The sequence below is a fragment of the Nyctibius grandis genome, chromosome 2 (genome assembly GCF_013368605.1).
Source record: "Nyctibius grandis isolate bNycGra1 chromosome 2, bNycGra1.pri, whole genome shotgun sequence".
NCBI classification, from domain to species: domain Eukaryota; kingdom Metazoa; phylum Chordata; class Aves; order Nyctibiiformes; family Nyctibiidae; genus Nyctibius; species Nyctibius grandis.
The window spans coordinates 58,432,727-58,451,550 of NC_090659.1; the positions used below are offsets into that span (position 1 = coordinate 58,432,727).

At 38.4% G+C, this 18,824-nt stretch overlaps 1 protein-coding gene across 9 annotated transcripts in view; it reads right to left on the reverse strand.

Annotated features, from left to right (window-relative positions):
- Positions 1–18,824, reverse strand: part of ARHGEF7 (Rho guanine nucleotide exchange factor 7) — a 132,591-nt gene that overhangs the window by 46,369 nt on the left and 67,398 nt on the right. For all 9 annotated transcript variants that reach the window (XM_068420111.1, XM_068420102.1, XM_068420131.1 and 6 more), the window contains 3 exons: positions 14,498–14,586; positions 7,694–7,788; positions 7,310–7,405 (listed from right to left, as the gene is read on the reverse strand). In XM_068420111.1, the coding sequence (XP_068276212.1) occupies positions 7,310–7,405; positions 7,694–7,788; positions 14,498–14,586 (280 nt within the window). The remainder of the gene's footprint in view (positions 1–7,309; positions 7,406–7,693; positions 7,789–14,497; positions 14,587–18,824) is intronic.

The window sequence follows — 18,824 nt, forward strand, 5'->3', positions numbered from 1 at the left end:
TGCAGTAAGGAAATATCTGGAGTATAAATATCTGAAATTGGCTATATGGTACCAGCTTAGATCTGGTACAATCAGCAGAAAGTGAAGTCTGACTTCCGATTTTCCATCTGTATAAGCAGGGGGAAAATAATGCAACCCTTCAAGTCTTATTCTTAGTATCTCCTCAAGCTGCATACTTCATATGCAAATAAAAGCACACTCACATACTTTAAAATGTAAACCAATTTTCAAGTTAAACACAAACTGATGGGAAGTAGTATATACCCTAACCAGACATCCTTACTGCTACTGTATCACCATTCTCAGAACCACTCAAAAATATCCATACTAGATTGCTTCCTATGTGAGAAAGGATAAAACGGACTAATAAGTGAATGTTATCGTAAGGGTGCTGGAAGGGATGAAATCCTGTTATTTTCTACAAAGCAAATCCCACTTGAACGACTAAGCCTCTTCAGCAGTAGGTTATATGGCCAATAGCTGATTGTATAACCCGTGCTGAAGTTAAGCAGAAGATGGGACACTAAGTTTTCAGCAGTCCTAGACTACAAGCTTATCCCTGATGCCTTGTCCAAACCCATTGCACAACATGTGCAATGAGACGAAATGTTTCAATTTCTCCATATATTTCCTCTGCTGGCATAAAGATTGCATCTCCTAATATAAATATACCAAGTTTTTGCTTCAGCCTGTTTGCAAGGTGAGACAAACATTGGATTTTGTTATGATCATCCATTTAACTACTCTTAAAACCATTATTCCATGCTGCTCTAAAACTAGAGGAGTCCTCAGTAAGTACTCAACAGATACACTGTTAGCACAGTCAAAGGGTTTCCTGCTAACATTAGTTATGATAGCTAACGTCTCTCTGGAAGAATATTGTTTTTATTTTAAAAAATGCATTTTTTTTAAAGTCACGATTTTCTGTAATTGTCTTGAACATGTGCATAAAGTCTCTAAAAATCAGTATTTAGCATATTCCCCCTGAATAAGTGAGAGATGCTCCAGTCAACTACAGCAGAAAAGAACTGTTCAGCTTTCCAGGACAGCCACTCCTCCAGGCAGAGGATGTTCCCGAGGATGTTCCCATCCTGCTCAAACACAGTCCTCTTGTCCCACTCCTTGGGTTTGCTCATAGTAGTTAAAAATTCAAAGTTCATCCCAAGATGATCCCAAGAAACATTCCCCCAAATTTCAGAAGAAGTCTGTCTCCTGCTAAACTGTACAGACCCTCTGTACGGTGTGGGAAGACCTACCCAGTATGCAGTCAAAATTGACTGTACAGGTGTTCAAAACGCAAGGCAGGGGAAACATGTTTCCTTATTTCACAGCAAGGTTCATTATAGACACCCAGAAAATGACAGCTGAATCCCCAGTTAGCACATCATGCCAGACACACTCTGATCACATTATCAGCACTCTTTACATTAAAGGCTAGGGTTCGTATTCGATTGTCTGCATCTTTATTTCTCTTTCAAGGAAAGTTTAAATTCTGAAATTAATGGAGCAGCTGCTTTTGCAGGTATTTATGGGAAAACTAGGGGTATTCCCCAGAATACTGCAGAAATGCTACTCTTACAGCATTCCAAGCAGCTGGTCCCCTTTAATAAATTTAAGCATGAGCTAATAATACATTCTTCAAGTAACAGATGCAGCAAAAGTCTCCAACTCTGAAGACATACTCAAGGCATGTAACTCAGTATTAAATAGTAAGAGACCCCAATAAACAGTTGCTGAAAATTGTTAAATTGCCTTTTCATATTGTAGTGCCGGGAGGGGAGGAGAGTGAATTACGTCTGTTCAGGCCAAGCAGACATCTGCATCTTCTCAGTCTGCCATTCTTTTAGCAGAATGAAAGACTGACATTATTCTCTTTTACATGTTGCGCATGCATTGCAACTTTATACTGCACATTCTTTGTTGAATTAAGGTAATTAACAGACACTATGAGAGGCTGGAAACTCATACCCTTTGACTTTTCTAATCCATGCCTTAGTTGCAAGTGTTCTACTGTTTTTAGAGGAACAATTAATAAGTTATCTATATCTCCTTTAACTGCTGCAAAATAACAATTTAAAGCCTATCACCACATCATGTAAACTTTTTAAGTAATTAATGTGTTCAGTAAAAAGCATAGCTAGTTTACAATTTATTCTGAAGCTGTCATCTCAAAATTCTTCTCATATTTGGTACTTTAAATAAAAAGGAATCACATATAAATATTTATACATATACATAAATGACAATAATTTCAGTTATAAAAAGGCCAAAGGCATGTTTTAATTTCATTTAATTAGAGAACCATAACAAAGTCTCTGCTGCTGTACACACACTAGAGGAATCATTATATGACTATATCTAACATCTACCTAACAGATTATCTGCTTTGGAATAACATCTGATAGCTATCAGTACTGTTTCTCCAGACTTAAAATGGGTTCCTACCGCACGATAATTTGAGAAAGAAAAGAAAGAAAATACCTTGTTGCTCAACCACACTTTAAGATTCCAATCAAAATTAGCAATCAGAACAGGACTAAAGCTACACTGGCAGCTGACAGAGAAAAAGTGACATCGCAGAACGTCTAATTAAGTCCTGCATGTTCTGAAAAAATCTACCTCAATTTTGGTGTCAGTGGACGTTACAACGTTCTGAGAAAGGCTGTGGAAAATTTAAACACAAACTAACAGAGGCAATTCTAAAAGAAACGTAGATAACAAAATGTAACCAGCATTGTATGTTTTCTTGTTGCAAGGAAAAGATCAGATGTCCCAAAATTTTAACTTCACTGGGTGGTTACCATAAGAGTGTTATGCAGCAATCTATGTCCATCTACCTATCTAGCTATATATACACATACACATACCCCTGCAGAACCTGCCACAAACTGGAAAATTTCAATTATCTGGGTGGCATTTTCTGTTCTTCCCCATTTCCTCCCACAGAAAGATAAACAGCAGAATTTCCTGCCTCTCAGCCTCCTGAAAGAGCTGGAGCATCAATGCTAAGTTTGCTATGTTTGCAGGAGGTCAGTATAGAGAACATCTTGAACATAAAAGCTGATAGCAGAGAAGACACAGAACAAGTGAAGGTCTGCAAAAATGAGGGGGACACTTGACAATTTTCTGAGCTACTGTTTTCACAAATGGAGGCAGGAGGCAGTACTCAACTTACAATTCATCAGTCTAATTTTTAATGCTCTCTTCACAACCACACTTTTCACTAGTTGTCTACTTGCCTTAGCTCTCAGACACCAGTTAATTTGTATGTTTGTTTCAGGCAATCCAAAGACACTGGTGTGCAAATTCACTTAATGTTGATAGCCTTGTTTCTGTTGAACTCACAACAACCAAAAGCAAGGGAAGGTACTGGGATAAACTTTTAACAGACGTAATTTGTATCTGCACTCCAAAACCAAATCTGAAACACTGATTAGTTTTGGATTACATTTAAGTAATCTCCCCCTCTCACATCCTGGCTGCCTCCTCTTGTTTTGTTGGTTTGTGGTTTTTTTTTTTTCCTTCAAATTCTCATTCTGCTCCAGTATCATGCCAGAAGACGAAGTACCTGCTTGCACTCAAACACAGAACAAGGTAAAGAAAAACAACACAGTTACTGTGACTGCAAGAGTGGGGACGTGAGAGAAAGAGAGGGCAAAATGCAGCTATCGCTCTTATGGGGCAGGGAGATAGGCCTGTGACACTACCTAAAAGACAGCCAATGCCTTCAATTTGCTACAGAGGAGATTATACCTAAGCAGTCCATGCAGGCTGGTGCCACCAGCCAGCCTATGTGACACATCCCCCACCCTTACTGAAAAGTACAGCCACAGACTGACAGCATCTATTCCCAGGTGAGTTGAAGATTTTTTTTTTTTTGGAGGAGACATCTGTTCAATCTCCTGCTACAAAAATACCTGAAGAGCAATACTTAGAATCATAGAATAATTTGGGTTGAAAGGGACCTTTAAAGGTCATCTAGTCCAACCCCCTGCAGTGAGCAGGGACATCTTCAACTAGATCAGGTTGCTCAGAGACCCGTCCAACTTGACCATGAATGTTTCCAGGGATGGGGCATCCACAGCCTCTCTGGGCAACCTGTTCCAGTGTTTCACTGTCCTCACTGTAAAAAATTTCTTCCTTATCTAGTCTGTATCTACCCTCTTTTAGTTTAGTTTTACCCTCTTCAGTTTACTTCCAATAGAGATCATTTAGATTAGCCCAGAGATCACCTGGCAGACATTGACTTTGTTCGTTCAGAGACTCCTCTGCTGTGTGAACCACTGCAGAACTGATATTTGGCATCGGATCACAGATCTGGAATGAGACCTAGAGCACTGGACCGCTTTCTGTCTTCAAGAGATTGGAGCACGGAGTGCTATTGCTCTGTTTTACTGGCAGAAATCCACTCTTTTGCAACTGAAGACTGCCAGCGTCTCTCTGCCTTGTCAGTTACAGCTCTTTTCCATCCATCAAAACAAAGCACACTTGAAGACAAAAAAAGCAGATCAGCCAGAAGATTGTCACTCATTGCTAGTTAGACTTGCTTCATGCATCACTTGGGTTTGGTAAGTGAAGAACAGAAGTCACAAAGGCAGAAGTAACCCCAAACGAATCTGTCCAATGGTGCCCAGCATCCGTGCAGGCAGACAGGACATGTTCCCAGGCCTGTGACAGCTGGAGCAGCCCACAGGGCACCACAGTAATACTGCAACAGAGGCCAACCTGGACAAGTTCAGAGAGGACAAACCTTTAGCAAAGCAACAGAAGAGCTTCAAGGTTGGGTGTGGGGTGGGAGGGTGGCACACAACTAAAACCAAACTATGTCCAAACAACTCCTTCCCCCGAAGCACAAAAAAAGCCCACTACAGCACCATGTGTTCTGAAAAAAACACAGCCCAACATTTAACAACATGAGGATTAAACAAGCCAAAGTGGGGCACACAAGAAGAAAAGCACCAGAAAGCTTCTGTCACTGAAGTACATGCCAGGATTTGTTAAGAGAAAACTCAAATGGCAAACTGAGTCGAGCGGGGTGTGGAATTCAAAAAACATTCAACTCACACCCAAGAATAGGAATTTGTAAAGCAACATAGGCTGGAGACACTACAACAGGCAGGACGTCAGCATTTGATCATTCTGACACGTGAAGTTAGAAAAAACACCACAGTGGATGCTGCTATATGAAGTGCCTGAATGATGGAACTGTAAGCTCTCTGCCAAAAATAAAATAAAATGCTAAATCTGTTTTCAGCCCAGGAGCTACTCCGAGTTTACAGAACAGGTTCACCAGCCAAAACAAACATGGTAAAATGACAAAAAACAAGGCAGCAGGGCAAGCATTCTTCTACATCATGGGTATTATGATGGATGATATTCAAAACACGAGGAAACTGGATGCTCAAGTCAATATGCTACGATGAAAATTAAACTGAAAATACAACTTGGCATAACCAGTGTATTTATGAAAAGAAAGTAACAAAAAACATTTGCAGTAACCATTCACTAACCCTGGGGCATCACTTCCTCTGCCCACCTACTAGCATCTATTATGTTCCTAACGTATTACACAGTAATATTTCACTTACCAGGAAGAAGAAATAAAGGACATTATGAAAAAGTGCTCTAATAGAGTTTAAATCAAAGAAGGAATTCTAAATAAGCTTTCTGAGCTTGAAGCTACATTATGATATCAGGTTAACCTACATACCAAGTTGACACAAAGCTTGCATTAATATCTGTTTGAAGCCATATGCTCTTCCACTCTTACTTTTAAGACCGCCTTAATCAAAAGTTTTAAAAGGTGACAGCCCATTCATGCAAGGTACTCTTATTTCTCTAACTTCTGATTCACATAAACAAAATCATGGTAAGAAAAGAATGACACAACAGAAGGTGAAGTGACAAGAAAAGAAAGGAAACACTTAAGTACATGGACATATGGTCATTCTCAGGGATTTAGATCTCCACTTAACTGATCAAGTCTAACTTGCCAGAAAGAATATCCTTCTTTCTCAAACACAGGATGAAAGAAAGGCCATTTCAAGAAGGTTTCCATTCCACTCCTGAATACTCATCTAAACTACACCGTCCTGTTTTCCATTCTCTCCAGTCGTAAGTAGTCCAGAGGCAGAAGAGGGGAAGAGAAGCCAGGTGGTACGAGGACATGCCATCCGAAGTCAGCAACAGACCCAGAGATACGTTACTGCCTAGTGGAGACGCAGCTTATACTTTGTTATGACAAAGCTTCCTCTTCACGTGGAGCAGCTCAGAGGAAGACAGGAGGGAGAGGTCAAAACAAAACACACTGAGTTGATCTGAAGATCACTGCCGCCAAAAGAAGTATTTTCTCCTCCATCCAAGACATTCATTCCTTCTCATGGCCAAGTACTCCCAGCAGACTGAAACTCACCTCAGCCCTCAGTAGCAATTCAAATTACTAACTTGGCAGAAAAAAAGCAAAGTTGGATTAGCAAGTTGCAATAGCTCACCACGTGGTCAGACAAAACTAGAACACGGGCAAGGAAAAGGACATAACTGAGGTTAGGAACAGGAACTACACTTTTAGTGGAGTTTCAAGACTAGAGAATTGTTAGGACAATTCAAACATGATATGATCACCTTCTTAAGAGCACCCTCAAGTGCTGAGGTACAAGCTGAAAAATATCCAGTTACCACTTCAACCTAACCTATGGAAGGAGGACAGGTGTCTTCATCCCCTTCTTTCTGTGCTTCATGCTTCCCGTATGGTACAGTACAGGTGTTGAGGCTAATTTTTTTATTCAGATTGTTCTTTCTGCCTATTCTACATGTGTCTCCCAGCACATTTTGACAACCACCATTGTTCAGGACAAGAATACTAATTACAAGCATTCTCACACAGTGTTACTCATTCAAGTAACTTTCCCCCTCCTCCACCGTTCTGTCACAAGATAAGATCCCTTCATTCTTCCTCATACTCTCTTAAGACCAGACCTAAAATTCATGCCTCCAAAACAAAAAAAACACCACTTCGTCTACCACTTCCCCACCAGTATGCAATTGCATCATGGAAATTCCTAAGTTGTTTCCAAACTACATAAAAATTCCTACCTCTGCAATTGCATCCTAGGGCCAATATCTATCTGCACAAGCAATCAATGCATTATCCAAACATCTATTACTGTATTGCTCTAGCAACTATCCTTAAAGTGAGAGGAACAAAAGAAAAAAAAAAAAAAAGAAAATTATCTCAAACATCAACACACACAAGTAAAATAATAAAAAATTTGATTAGAATTTTACAGTATCTGGCATGCATTGTACTTACTTGGTGCATTCTTCTAAAGACTGTACAAGCATTTGTTGGAAAGAACTTATTTCTTCCAGGTTTCCCATTAAGTATGAAGTATTTGCCGAGTTTAACCTGGAGCCAAGGTAAATAAAAGGTGTTTAGGTTTGCAGTTATTGACTAACTGTGCTTTAATAAAACCTACAACCTTAAAAGAAAATGCTTACTGGTTCTTGGATCAAGGACCAGACTGTCTCAGTTAGCAAGCAAACTGCTTAAAAGCAAGCCCTGCCTAAAGGATCTCACAGTCCACACAAGAAAATGTGCATTAACATTGAAAATGAAGTTTTGACCACATAAACCCTCCCCAATATACGAGAGATCTTAAGCTTAATTTTAAAACACCAAAACAAACTCACATACTTTTCATTGGCTTGTAATGGTCGCAGGTAGTTTGAAAGCATTGTTTGTAGCTCCTTAGCATACTCATTTTCTGTTTCTAATATATTTTGTAGCACCTACAATAAATGACAGTTGCTAATTGGTATTTTTTTGAGATACTTCAAAACGCTCAAATCAATACCAGTTTTAAAACATATTAAAATTTACTTAGCACTGGGAAAATTTAAATGAATGTTCCTACATTGAAAAATTAAATACCAGCAAGAAAGCATTACATACTATACATTTATGAAATTCACAGGGGAAAAAAAAAAACCCACACCACACATGATGAGCCATCTTTTAGCCACGTACAAAAAAAACGTAGTAAGCTAACAGGAACATCCCTGCACTTAAACTTTTACCGCAAAATTTGAGAGCTATACAGAGTGTTCCTCCTATGTACTTCAAAACAGATCATCAGAGGTTGGTAAAGCACATTAGAAGTTGCAAGAGAAACAACAATTAGTGTTGTTTTCTCAATCTCAATTACAACACAAGACAGCTAATTTTGCTAGCAAAGTGCTTATTCAGATGCACTCTTCTATCTAGAAGGTCTGAATATTAACAGGTTTATAAATATGAAGTAATTGACAACTTAGCAATACGATTAGCATTATTGCATTCCTTTTAAATAGGGCTGCTTAAGCTTTAGCCAAGCAACAATATACACTACTATGAGAAAACTACAACAGATCCTGATGTAAAGCCAAGAATTTATAAGCTACAGCACACACTTTTTTTTGCTGAACAGAAATCAGACAACTGGAACACCCCTAAATATGTACAAGAAAGCATTTTACTGGGTGATGAAGGGAGTCTGCCTTATGATATCCTCCAATATATTCGCATTAAGTTCTACTGTGCTTCTAGCGGGCAAATTATTTTTTGCCTCCCAAAAGTTAATGATTTAGCAACAGAATCATGAAAACTAAACGTAGTTCAATAAACACAGCTGAGCTTTGAAAACTTTTTGCTATTCACTGATCATAAGCCACACTACAAACCTTCTCATTTTGCTACATGCCATATTTGTCAAGCCTACAGTAATATCTCATTTCAGCATTTATAGTAACGACTGTAATTGAGTGCATTATTCACTGTTGTAGTCAATACTCTTTCTTAAGAAATAAAAAAAGCCATTCATTCCTAAATGCAAACCTGATGAAATAACTTTAAATAGTTCAGAATGTCAATGAAGAATTCACTGTTCCTTTCATTGGTGTCATTGATTGTGCTTATTCCTTGAATGCTTCTATTCATTTGGAGAGAGAGCGAGAGCACTTTTGAGTTCATTCTTTTGTTGGAAATCTGAATCCTGAACTGAAGATTAAAATGTCTCCATTCTCTGCTAAACACTATGACAGAAGAATGTCACAGGAAAAGTTATAGCTACTAACTACAGAACTACAACATAAAGTACAACACAAATTTTAAAGCAGCTGGGTTTTTGACCACTTAGACCAGAAAGAAAGAAAAAAAAAGAAAGAAAAAAATTTCCATTGATCATAGCACTAATTAAACTCCACATTCTCTTACACATATATAAAACAAAGTCAGTCAATTGTTAAAATGGAAATGTAAAAGTACTTAGGATCCATGACGTTCAAAACTAAATGCAAGACCAATCTTTTCCAACCCGGCTTTTCCTACAAAAATCTCCCATCACAAATTCATTACACAGCCATTAGTAGGGAAAAAAGACTGAAAGCCAAGGACAAAAACACAGTGTCCTGATGAAGCACTGAACGGCATTAAGACATTCAAAGATAAAAATCAACAAATTTGCTAGAGATCTTGAAAGGCTGCACCACTTCTCCACTTTCTCAGAGAGTATTTCCATTCTTTGCTATAAACAGCTGTTTGAAAAGCTTGAAATAAAACTAGTTTCACATTGTACACAACTCCCATTATTTTCCTGTGCTGGTTTGGATTTTTGAGGATTTTCTTTGCAATAAGAGAATAACAGATTGGAGGAAAAAGACTTCAAGGAGGGAAAAAAAATAGGAAAGCTTAAAAACTAGAATCAGCAACCCGAAAAATTACTGGAAAAAATGAAAATAAATGCAATTGTAAATATGCTACAAAACATATGCAGAGTACTAGATACACTTATGCTGCTTTATGTTATTCCAGTAGTTCACAACGTTACACAATACTTTAGATATACACATAGTTTTAAACACTTCCCAAAACACATTAATCTATTCCCTGATTTTTTTTAACAAGTACAGTTTCCACTGCATACAACATTCTTTTACTCCTAATATCTTTTAAAAAGAACAGTCTTGCTTACATAGCTCTAAAATATCAGTTCTGTGAACTCTCACATCCTTCCAGCTTGACTTACCTACCTCACAGAGAAGTTATGAGGATTAAATGTTCGAACTGTGCTTTGAAGCGCTAAGTAGTCATATTGCAACTCAGTATTTTGGCATCAGAGCACCCTTACATGCCTCATATCCACATCTCGCCCGCATGCTCTAATAATCACCTTTCTTCCCTTTCCTGCTTTCTGCGCATTCTGGCTGCTGCAAGACCCCATGAGACCTGCAAGACCTTGTTTCCACAACTCTACCACAACATTTGCACAGATAAGACCGGGTACCAAAAGAGCAGCATTGAAGTGGCAGCTTTTGCAATCCGTAACGCTGATGAATGGCAGGCACAGACAACTGAGCTCACACAGCACAAGCTCTCTAAATCACACAGCATGGAAAATTCAAGCATGGTTAACAATTCTGTCACACAAAACCCCAGCCATTCTCCCTAAGGCAAACACTACCACCCAAAAATTGATTTTAAGTGACCTACATGAAGCTGATCACCTTCCAAATCAGAGGGAGAAAAGGCAGATTTCACAGCTATGCTTGGGCATGATCCTGTAGCACATTCCCGTTTTATGGGAGTAGTATGGCACCCAACTGAAATATCACGTACTTCAGCAAAATGGTGATCAATGTCTAATTTCCTGGATCATGAGAATCTGAGAGATGAACCCCTTTAAAACAGGCCCTCACGGGGGCAATGTAAAGCACCACAGAAGTATACCATATCTCAACAGTCCTCAAAAACTTCTATGAACTTCAGTAAACACAAACTCTTGACCCAACTTCAGAAGTGTGGCCTCAAAAGGAGTGCTTATTTTCCATCACTTCTCAAACATTTACATGAAAAATGAGGTCATCCAAATAGTCATCCTATGCAGAAAGTTGCCCGTTTCTTTACCTGCTTTTAGAACAGCTACTTAACCTCAAGGCAAGTGTCCTGTAAGTGGAGATAACATAATTTTATTTTGGACACACAGTTTTAAATTCTCAATGGATTAACAAGTAAAAATAAAACTCAGAGTAATGCCTCCTCTGTCTTCAGGGAATAACCTGCAATAACATGCCCCCTCCTTCAGTAACAGGTTACTAAATTGCTCTACATGAAAAAATGCTTCGTGCTTGATCACGAGTCTGGTTCATATTACACACTGCTGTAGACTTGTACCGTTTTATGCAGGACAAGACCTTGTAGCACTAGTCATTCTCTACTAACCTGCAATTCCCAAGCCAGGGAAAATGTAAGCAGAAACCAAATGTGCTCTGTCTTCTCAGCAACACCTAGTGCAAGGTGCAGCTAATAAAGCACACTAAGACTAGAAGGTATGTGATTTGTGTTATGAACTTCAGATGGAGCTCTGTGAATCCATAAAAATAAAGAACACTTTTACAAGGGAGTGAAGAACAGAGGAAAGCAGTGAAAGCAATCTCCTCTTTATATTAAGCACCTTTCCCTTAGCCTAACCCAGCCCTTCTCCCAGAAAGGGAGAGTAGCAGAGCCTCTCCTACCACTTTCTGAACTTTCTCTGAACTGCCCTTTGTTTCTGTCCTCAGTCTGACGAGTGTACCCACAGGTGCTGCCTGCACCTGCACAAATCCTTCCCTAGGAAAAACAATAAATAATCATGAGGTTTACAGGGTCTCAGCACACGCCAATATTGTGAAAGACAGCCACAACATAAAAATAGTAAGCAGTCCCAGAGTCCCAGCCTCAAATCATACTTGGTTGTCAAGAGAGCCTTTAACACAGGTTTTAATGCTTACTCTTTAACTCGGGCTACATCCTTTTAGCTATCAGTTGCCAAAGGTTTCTTTGGAGCTGTTTTGTTTTTACCTTAGTACGTGCTCAATTTTATTATCAGCACAGACTGATGATAAGACTTCTAGCACAGGGAAGTCCCATGTCTGCAGTTTATGTATTAAGACAGAACAAAATCTCAACTCACAAGTTAAATCGCTCTTGCTTTAGTGACTGGGTTTGCTGTTTGTCTTATCTACATGTAAAAATAATTACATATTTAATAATTACTACATAAAATTATTTCATAGTTATATTGCCATTGGAAGCACTTAGTTTTTCAAGAAAATCTAGATGTTAGTTAGTCTAAGTTAGGTTTTAGGCACAGCATTAAACTCTTACTTCTCTGAAACAAAGTGCATGCTACAGCACAGCCTCTTGGTTCTTGTGAACAAAAAGAATAAAACGGTGAGCTTAAAAAAAAGTGGGGGTATTTGCCACACTGTGGAAAAATGTGCAAACAAGACAATGATCCAATTCACTGCAGACAGATGTAAGAACAGCACTCTAGGGCCAGTGCTCTAAGTTACTATACATATATTATCATAAACTGGTCATTTCCACCACGCCCCCTCCTGCAATATATCATCAACAGTTAATAAATAGCTACCAGTCAAAACAGTGGGAATCTTATTACATAAGTTTAGTGCACCAAGAAAGCTGCACTTGAGCAAGGTGAAAAATAAACTAATTCCAAGAGCAGGTAGGATGGTCACCAGTTTAGCTTTTTTTTTTTTTTAATTAAACTACTTTTAAAGCCAGCTATGGCTATTTGTTTCCCAAAGTATACAGTAGCTTGAGTCTCCATGATTACGGTAATAGGTTATCCAGGGAACAATCATAAAAAGCATACAAGCCAAAGGTGATATTTCAGAATTGTATGGCCTTTTAAACTTAGCCGCCTTAACTATGGTTTTACACAAATTCAAACATTTACTTCCTATTATTTTCACTGAAGTACGCTATCACTCCTAAAAATGGCCTGTATTACTCTTACAAAGTAAAATATGCAACCACAAGATTCAATTCATTTTGGACACAGCCAAACTGGAGTTTTAGTTAAGCCCAAATTAAAGAGCTGCAACTCTTACTTTTCATCATATTAAGATCTATAAGGGAAATAATAATACAAGATTATGAATAAAGCATGTATTTACCACTGACTTAAAAAAAAAAAACACACACACACAAAAAACCCCACATTTAAAAAAAAACAAACAAAAACAAAACACCAAACCAAACAGCCCCCACCAAAGCCAAAACCAATCCAAATCTAAAGGACTGGTGTTCAAAGGAGGTGCCAATTTATTTTGATTAAGAATTCAACACAGATGTAGATTAAACTTAAGTAACAGCAGTCTTCTGCCTAGTGAAGGAACTAAATCCTCTCTTTGCTGCATTCATTTCAGTTCACTTGTATTGAAAAACACACATTTTAACATAAAACAATAGAGAAGACATATTTACTACTACACACTACAGCAACTTTGAAAAAAACACGACTGTAAAGAGATACCGTGAAAAGCAAAATAAAAACTATCCGATATTTTGTTGCTGGATGTGCCACAGTAAGATCATTACTTCCTGCAGTTTGAAGGAAGGTGTGCCTGCACAAGCACTTTCCACTGTGACTAGCAGGTATGGGATACAATAGCCAAAGACTTGCATTCCCTTTACCATGCAATTATGGCTACTGACAGAGTAACCAGGCAAGCCACGGGAAGGAGCAGGAGGGTGCTTCATTGTTTTCAATTAGCTGACTATATGCAAAAGTGCTCTCTCTTCCAGGTGGCTGGTGTCATTCCTGCCACAACCACAAAAGATGAAAGCATAAAAGGATGCTTTATGATCCCTGCTAAAAACTGACAAATAAAATTAAAAACAATGACAGCTGCTTCAAAGAAAAGGGAAAGAAACCTCGTGTTTTGGTTTTACACCAGCAGGGAGCAGTGGTTAACAAAAACAGTAAGATGCTTTTGGCTTCCCAAGGTATCTGTTAGTAAATAAAGGATTCTCAAAATGGTTACAAACCACCTTTAAAGACAGTTTGGTATGTTTCTTACATGCATCTACTAAAGAGGTCTGAGGTCTAGCTTAAGAATTGCTGAGGGTATGTTAAAGGCTGACTCTGGCTATGTCCCTTTGCCTGTGAAATCTATCCCTCAGTGTAAGGCAGAGGTTCCCAAAGTTAATAATTGAGTTGATTTATAAGCATGAATACAAAGGGGGCAAATTAATTCAAAATGTTCACTCTCTTGTTCAACAAAAAGGGCAATAACATTCTTGATCATTTTAACACAGCAGAATTTCATTAATTCATGGAGACTGGAGAACACTGATTGCATATTTGGGGGATAAGGGAGGAAAAAGGAAATTAACAACTAGCAAAGTAAATAAAATGAGCAAAATACATTACAGAAATGCCTATTATTCACTTACTTTAAACCATAATTTTGCGTCATGCTTAAGAATCTGTATGTGTGATATTCTATTAAACTAATAATGATCTTGTTTATATGAGAATTCACTAAAACCCCTGTCTAGCTTTGGCACTAAGGCTCTGACAAGACTGCCAATTTTTTGTGCAGATAAGAGTATTTAGTTAAATAACATTCTAGTACTCTATATAACAGCTCACATGGAGGAAAAAGGATCACTCACCACATTGTAATAGCTTTTGTTAATTGCAGATGTATCAAAGCCTTTAGGTGGACTCTTCAATGTACCTGATTTGGGGGAGACCGGTTTTTCTGAAATGTAAGATATTTTTATGTCAATGGAGTGCAATTTCATAGCTCATCACTAGAGGTCAAACAAACCGCTTTAAAATATTTATCATAAGATACAGTGAAAATAGTGCTTCACTGAGAAATGTACATACTTGTGCTTGAAATTATTGGTAAAGAATCAAAATGGTTCATATGTTCACATGTTCACAATGAATGAAACTGTAGCCTCAATGAAGGCAAGTAGAAAAACTCTCATTCTTTTTCCTGGAACCAGAAAGTCAGTCAACAAAATCAGCTTTTCCAAAATTGTTTAAAAAAAAAAACCAAACAACAAACCACATTATCACAGACTGCAATTTAAAAAAAAAAGACATCACACAACAGGCATTTCCAAACACTACACACACTTTCAAACAAAAGTAGTATTAAGTTTTAATATAAGTTTAATGAACTCGGTAAATGTAAGTAACCAATCAAAGGCTGAACAAAGCAGAGATAGGACATTACACTCAGTCTGGTTGAAATAGAGAATCAAAACACTATACAAGTAGTGGAGTGACTTACCAGATACCTATCCCAGAAAATCATCTTTTAAAACAAATTTTCTTTTATTGTTCATGAAGTAAAATTAAAAATGCTTATGCACTTGAGAAAGAGTCCATCATAACAATAAATGCAATCCTTCCTATAATCCCCCAGTGAATCTACCCCTAAGTAATGCACGCTCCTTCTGGAAGGACAACGTAAGTCTGCAAGATCAAAACAACAGTCCTGAGAGTTACCCGAGTGCTGGCTCCCAGAATGGAGAGGCACAGAAAACACACTCCTAAAGCCATTGCTCGAAGTCAATCACAAAGGAGCAAAGATGAGGGGAGAGACAATCAAAAGCATGGTCCTGCAGGCTGGAGAAACAGCAAGTAAGATTTACAGCATCTCTTTTTGACTTCGCACACAACCAACTGAGAATGCTTGTGAGACTGCATTTATCAGGACATTACGGTGTTTTGGTTTGTTTTTTAAATAAGTAGGCTTGTCTAATAGGCAAATTTCAAATAAACATTTGAGTAATTTATATCCAGACAATAAAATGGCAGATTGTCAAAAAACAAAAGCACCACCAAAACACACCTACTGAAAGTTTTACCTTTATTTTAAAAGCAAGCTCCTGTTTCAAACACATTTTAATAAAGATATATGAATAATTTAACTCTAGTTAACCTGATACCTCAAGCCACTAAGAATAAATTACGCAAGTCTCAAATACAGACCTGCCTTTCCAGAAGAAGCCCGGTCAGCCAAGCTAAGGGCCAGCTATGGGAAATTCCCATGGACAGTAAAGCTGACCAGGGAAACACCACCATAAGCAGAACAGTCCCTGTGGTACCAGCCTCTGCTGGACTGTATCCTGGGTAACTTAGCACTTCTTCAGGCTGCCCAGCTGCAGCATCATGGATGTTGCATTCTCAGGTGAACTTACCACAGATGCAGGCCACCTGTTCATCTCCAGTGTGAGGAGCACTGGGCAGGCCAGCTGGACCTGAGACTTCAGCCAGCAGCTCATAAGGAGCAGCTCAGACTCCAAGAGCACGCATGTGGTATCTTTGAGGGGATTTTCTCTGTATTGCACTGGAACTCTCCTCAAAGAAGCTATTCTAAAAATACAATACGGTCTTAAAACTGCCAAACATAGGCAAAACATTTCTCCTGACCATGTTCAGAGATTACAGTAAAATCCTTTTGGTTAATATCCCCCGCACACACGCCCCCTCAGTCAGCTGTAAACTGACAGCACAAAAACCCAGCATTAGCCCCAGCAGTTATTCAGCTGGGATGCTCTCAGCCACCAGCCCTGCAGTATGTACGTGCTCTGCTATACAGCCAAGTAATTCCAAATGACAGGACTCTTCCCATCTACTTAAAACAAAACCATAAATCCAAGCAGATTTGTCATTAAACACTCAATGTGAAAGAAGCACCTAAAGTCATGCTGTATGCACAGCTACTCATTTATATATTTATATAAAATGCTACTAATTTACAGGACAATTACAACTTGTTTCTTCGTACTGAATGATGAAAATGATGTAATTTACACAAACTTGGTAATTTGCTTTCATTCTCTGTGGAAGCTCTTGACTTATCCTACAATTTATAGTGACTTTCAGGTTCACTAAATACCTAAAGATTTATTAATCATGTGCCCAAAAGCATGAAAGGAGAAACCAGAATTATTTAAGGAAAAACGCAAATACTTGTCACTGAATTTTATCACAAATCTCTGACCCTTGGTAATGTGGAGAAAGTTGGCTGGTCATAGAAATCTGGCTCATCTTCCAGCTACTTTGCTATCTTAAAGGGTGTAAAAATACATCTCTTCCCCTAACTTTTTCTTCACTTAAGCTGCTGAAGGGAGAATTTTTACTGAAATCTGTAGTCATTTATATTACCAGCTGTTCAGCTGATTCAGTTATTTATCAGAGACACCATCAAATTCAGATTTAAGAACAGGACACAAAGAAGAATCACACATTCAAATCATTTTGCCTGAACAGCCATAATCAACATTCAGCTTTTAAAATGCAAAGGCCATTTCTATTGTAGGAACACAGAATTAGACATAGCAAATCGCTCCAGCTGTCCATCATGTCTGGTATTCTGCCTTCAAGCACTGCCTTGCTTCATAAGGAAGAATAAGAAACAGTCTTGTTGCAATTAGCTTATTGCACAATGCATTACACAGAAGAAAATCCTGGTCTTGCAGATAAGAAATCACTTTCTTAGCATAAACAAAGATAAGTGTTATTTACTATCCTTCATGAAAGAATACCAGAGTACTTTTGCAAACATATAGCATCATTCATTAAACATTTCAAGCAGGTGTCACCCCCATTCAGCATACTGGGAACATATAAAGGTCTTATATGTCCATTGTCTATGAAGTCCATAGGTTTTGAAAACATAAGCAAAATCCTAGCACCTTGCCCACTCCAACATATAAGCTCTGTTTATCAGAGCACTGGAAGAGAGCAATTTGAGCCAGACACCAAGTTTTCCCATATGGAAGATTCTTCCCTTCTCACTACTCTTCCCCCAGTCCCAATGTAAGTCTGTTACATTAACACTGAAAACACAACAAAAACATGCACAGCATATAATCATATCCATAGCAAACAAGCTCTGCTCAAGTACTGAAAGAGAGGTATCCAGCTGATGACTGAAACCAAGAAGTAAGTTCACTGTCAGTTTCTTTCCTGATCAAAGCATTACATTCAACTGTACCCAGCTACACTTGATAATGCTTTGAAGTGGCTAGCAGCTAGTGATTAACCAGATAGAATTCACTTAACAAATCATCTTTGGGTGGAGAGGGAGGTTGGCACAGGCTTCTTAACATTATTCTTCCAGCAAATAGTTATTCTCAGTAGAACCAAAACAACTTAAGAGCAGCTGCTTCTTTAACCTTTCCCTAAGCAGTACATAAGATGCCATGAACTGTCTGAAATGAAGTTATCTTATCCTTCACAAACATCTACCTAAGTGACTGTAAAAGGACAATTTACCCAGTCCTTCCCAATGTTTTGTTTCATTCCCTTTCCATTAATATGCAAGTATTTTTTATTCGCCTTCAAATTACTTGTCATTCTCACATTTCCTCCTATCTCTCCTTCTGCCATGTCTCCAGTTTATGTCATACTCTTTTTCACACAACAGTCTACTCCACAAAGCACTCCTTCAGGACATACTTTACTAAAACACTTCAACTGTACTGCTGCAAGATCACCACCACCAGGTGATTCTATTACTAGGCTATGGTGTATGTAATCAAGATGCAAACATCTGATCCAGACTATTTCATCCTACAGTCCAGGAAAAAAAATGTGCCAGTCGGGACACCAAAAACTCCATGCTCCCTATTAGTGAAGTTCTACAAGCAAGCTCTGTCTCTCAAGGCTAATTGGTTCAAGTCCAACACCAGGAAGACAGACCTAAACTTGTTCCTGGTTCAGGCATCACTGTTAACTCCACTCTGCAACACTGACACTACTAACACTTCTTCCCTAGTAGTATTCACTTGTCCCAAACTCTATTTTATTCATGCCTGTAGCATAACACTTGACAAGAGAACGGAATACCCCTCCAAGCACACACGGCTGGGGATAGGAGAGCTAGCATTCTTGGTGGTTTTCCTTTTTCTCTTTTTTATCTTTTTTTTTTTTTTTTTTTTTTTTTGAAGCTAAAAGTGTATCTCTCCTTCTCTC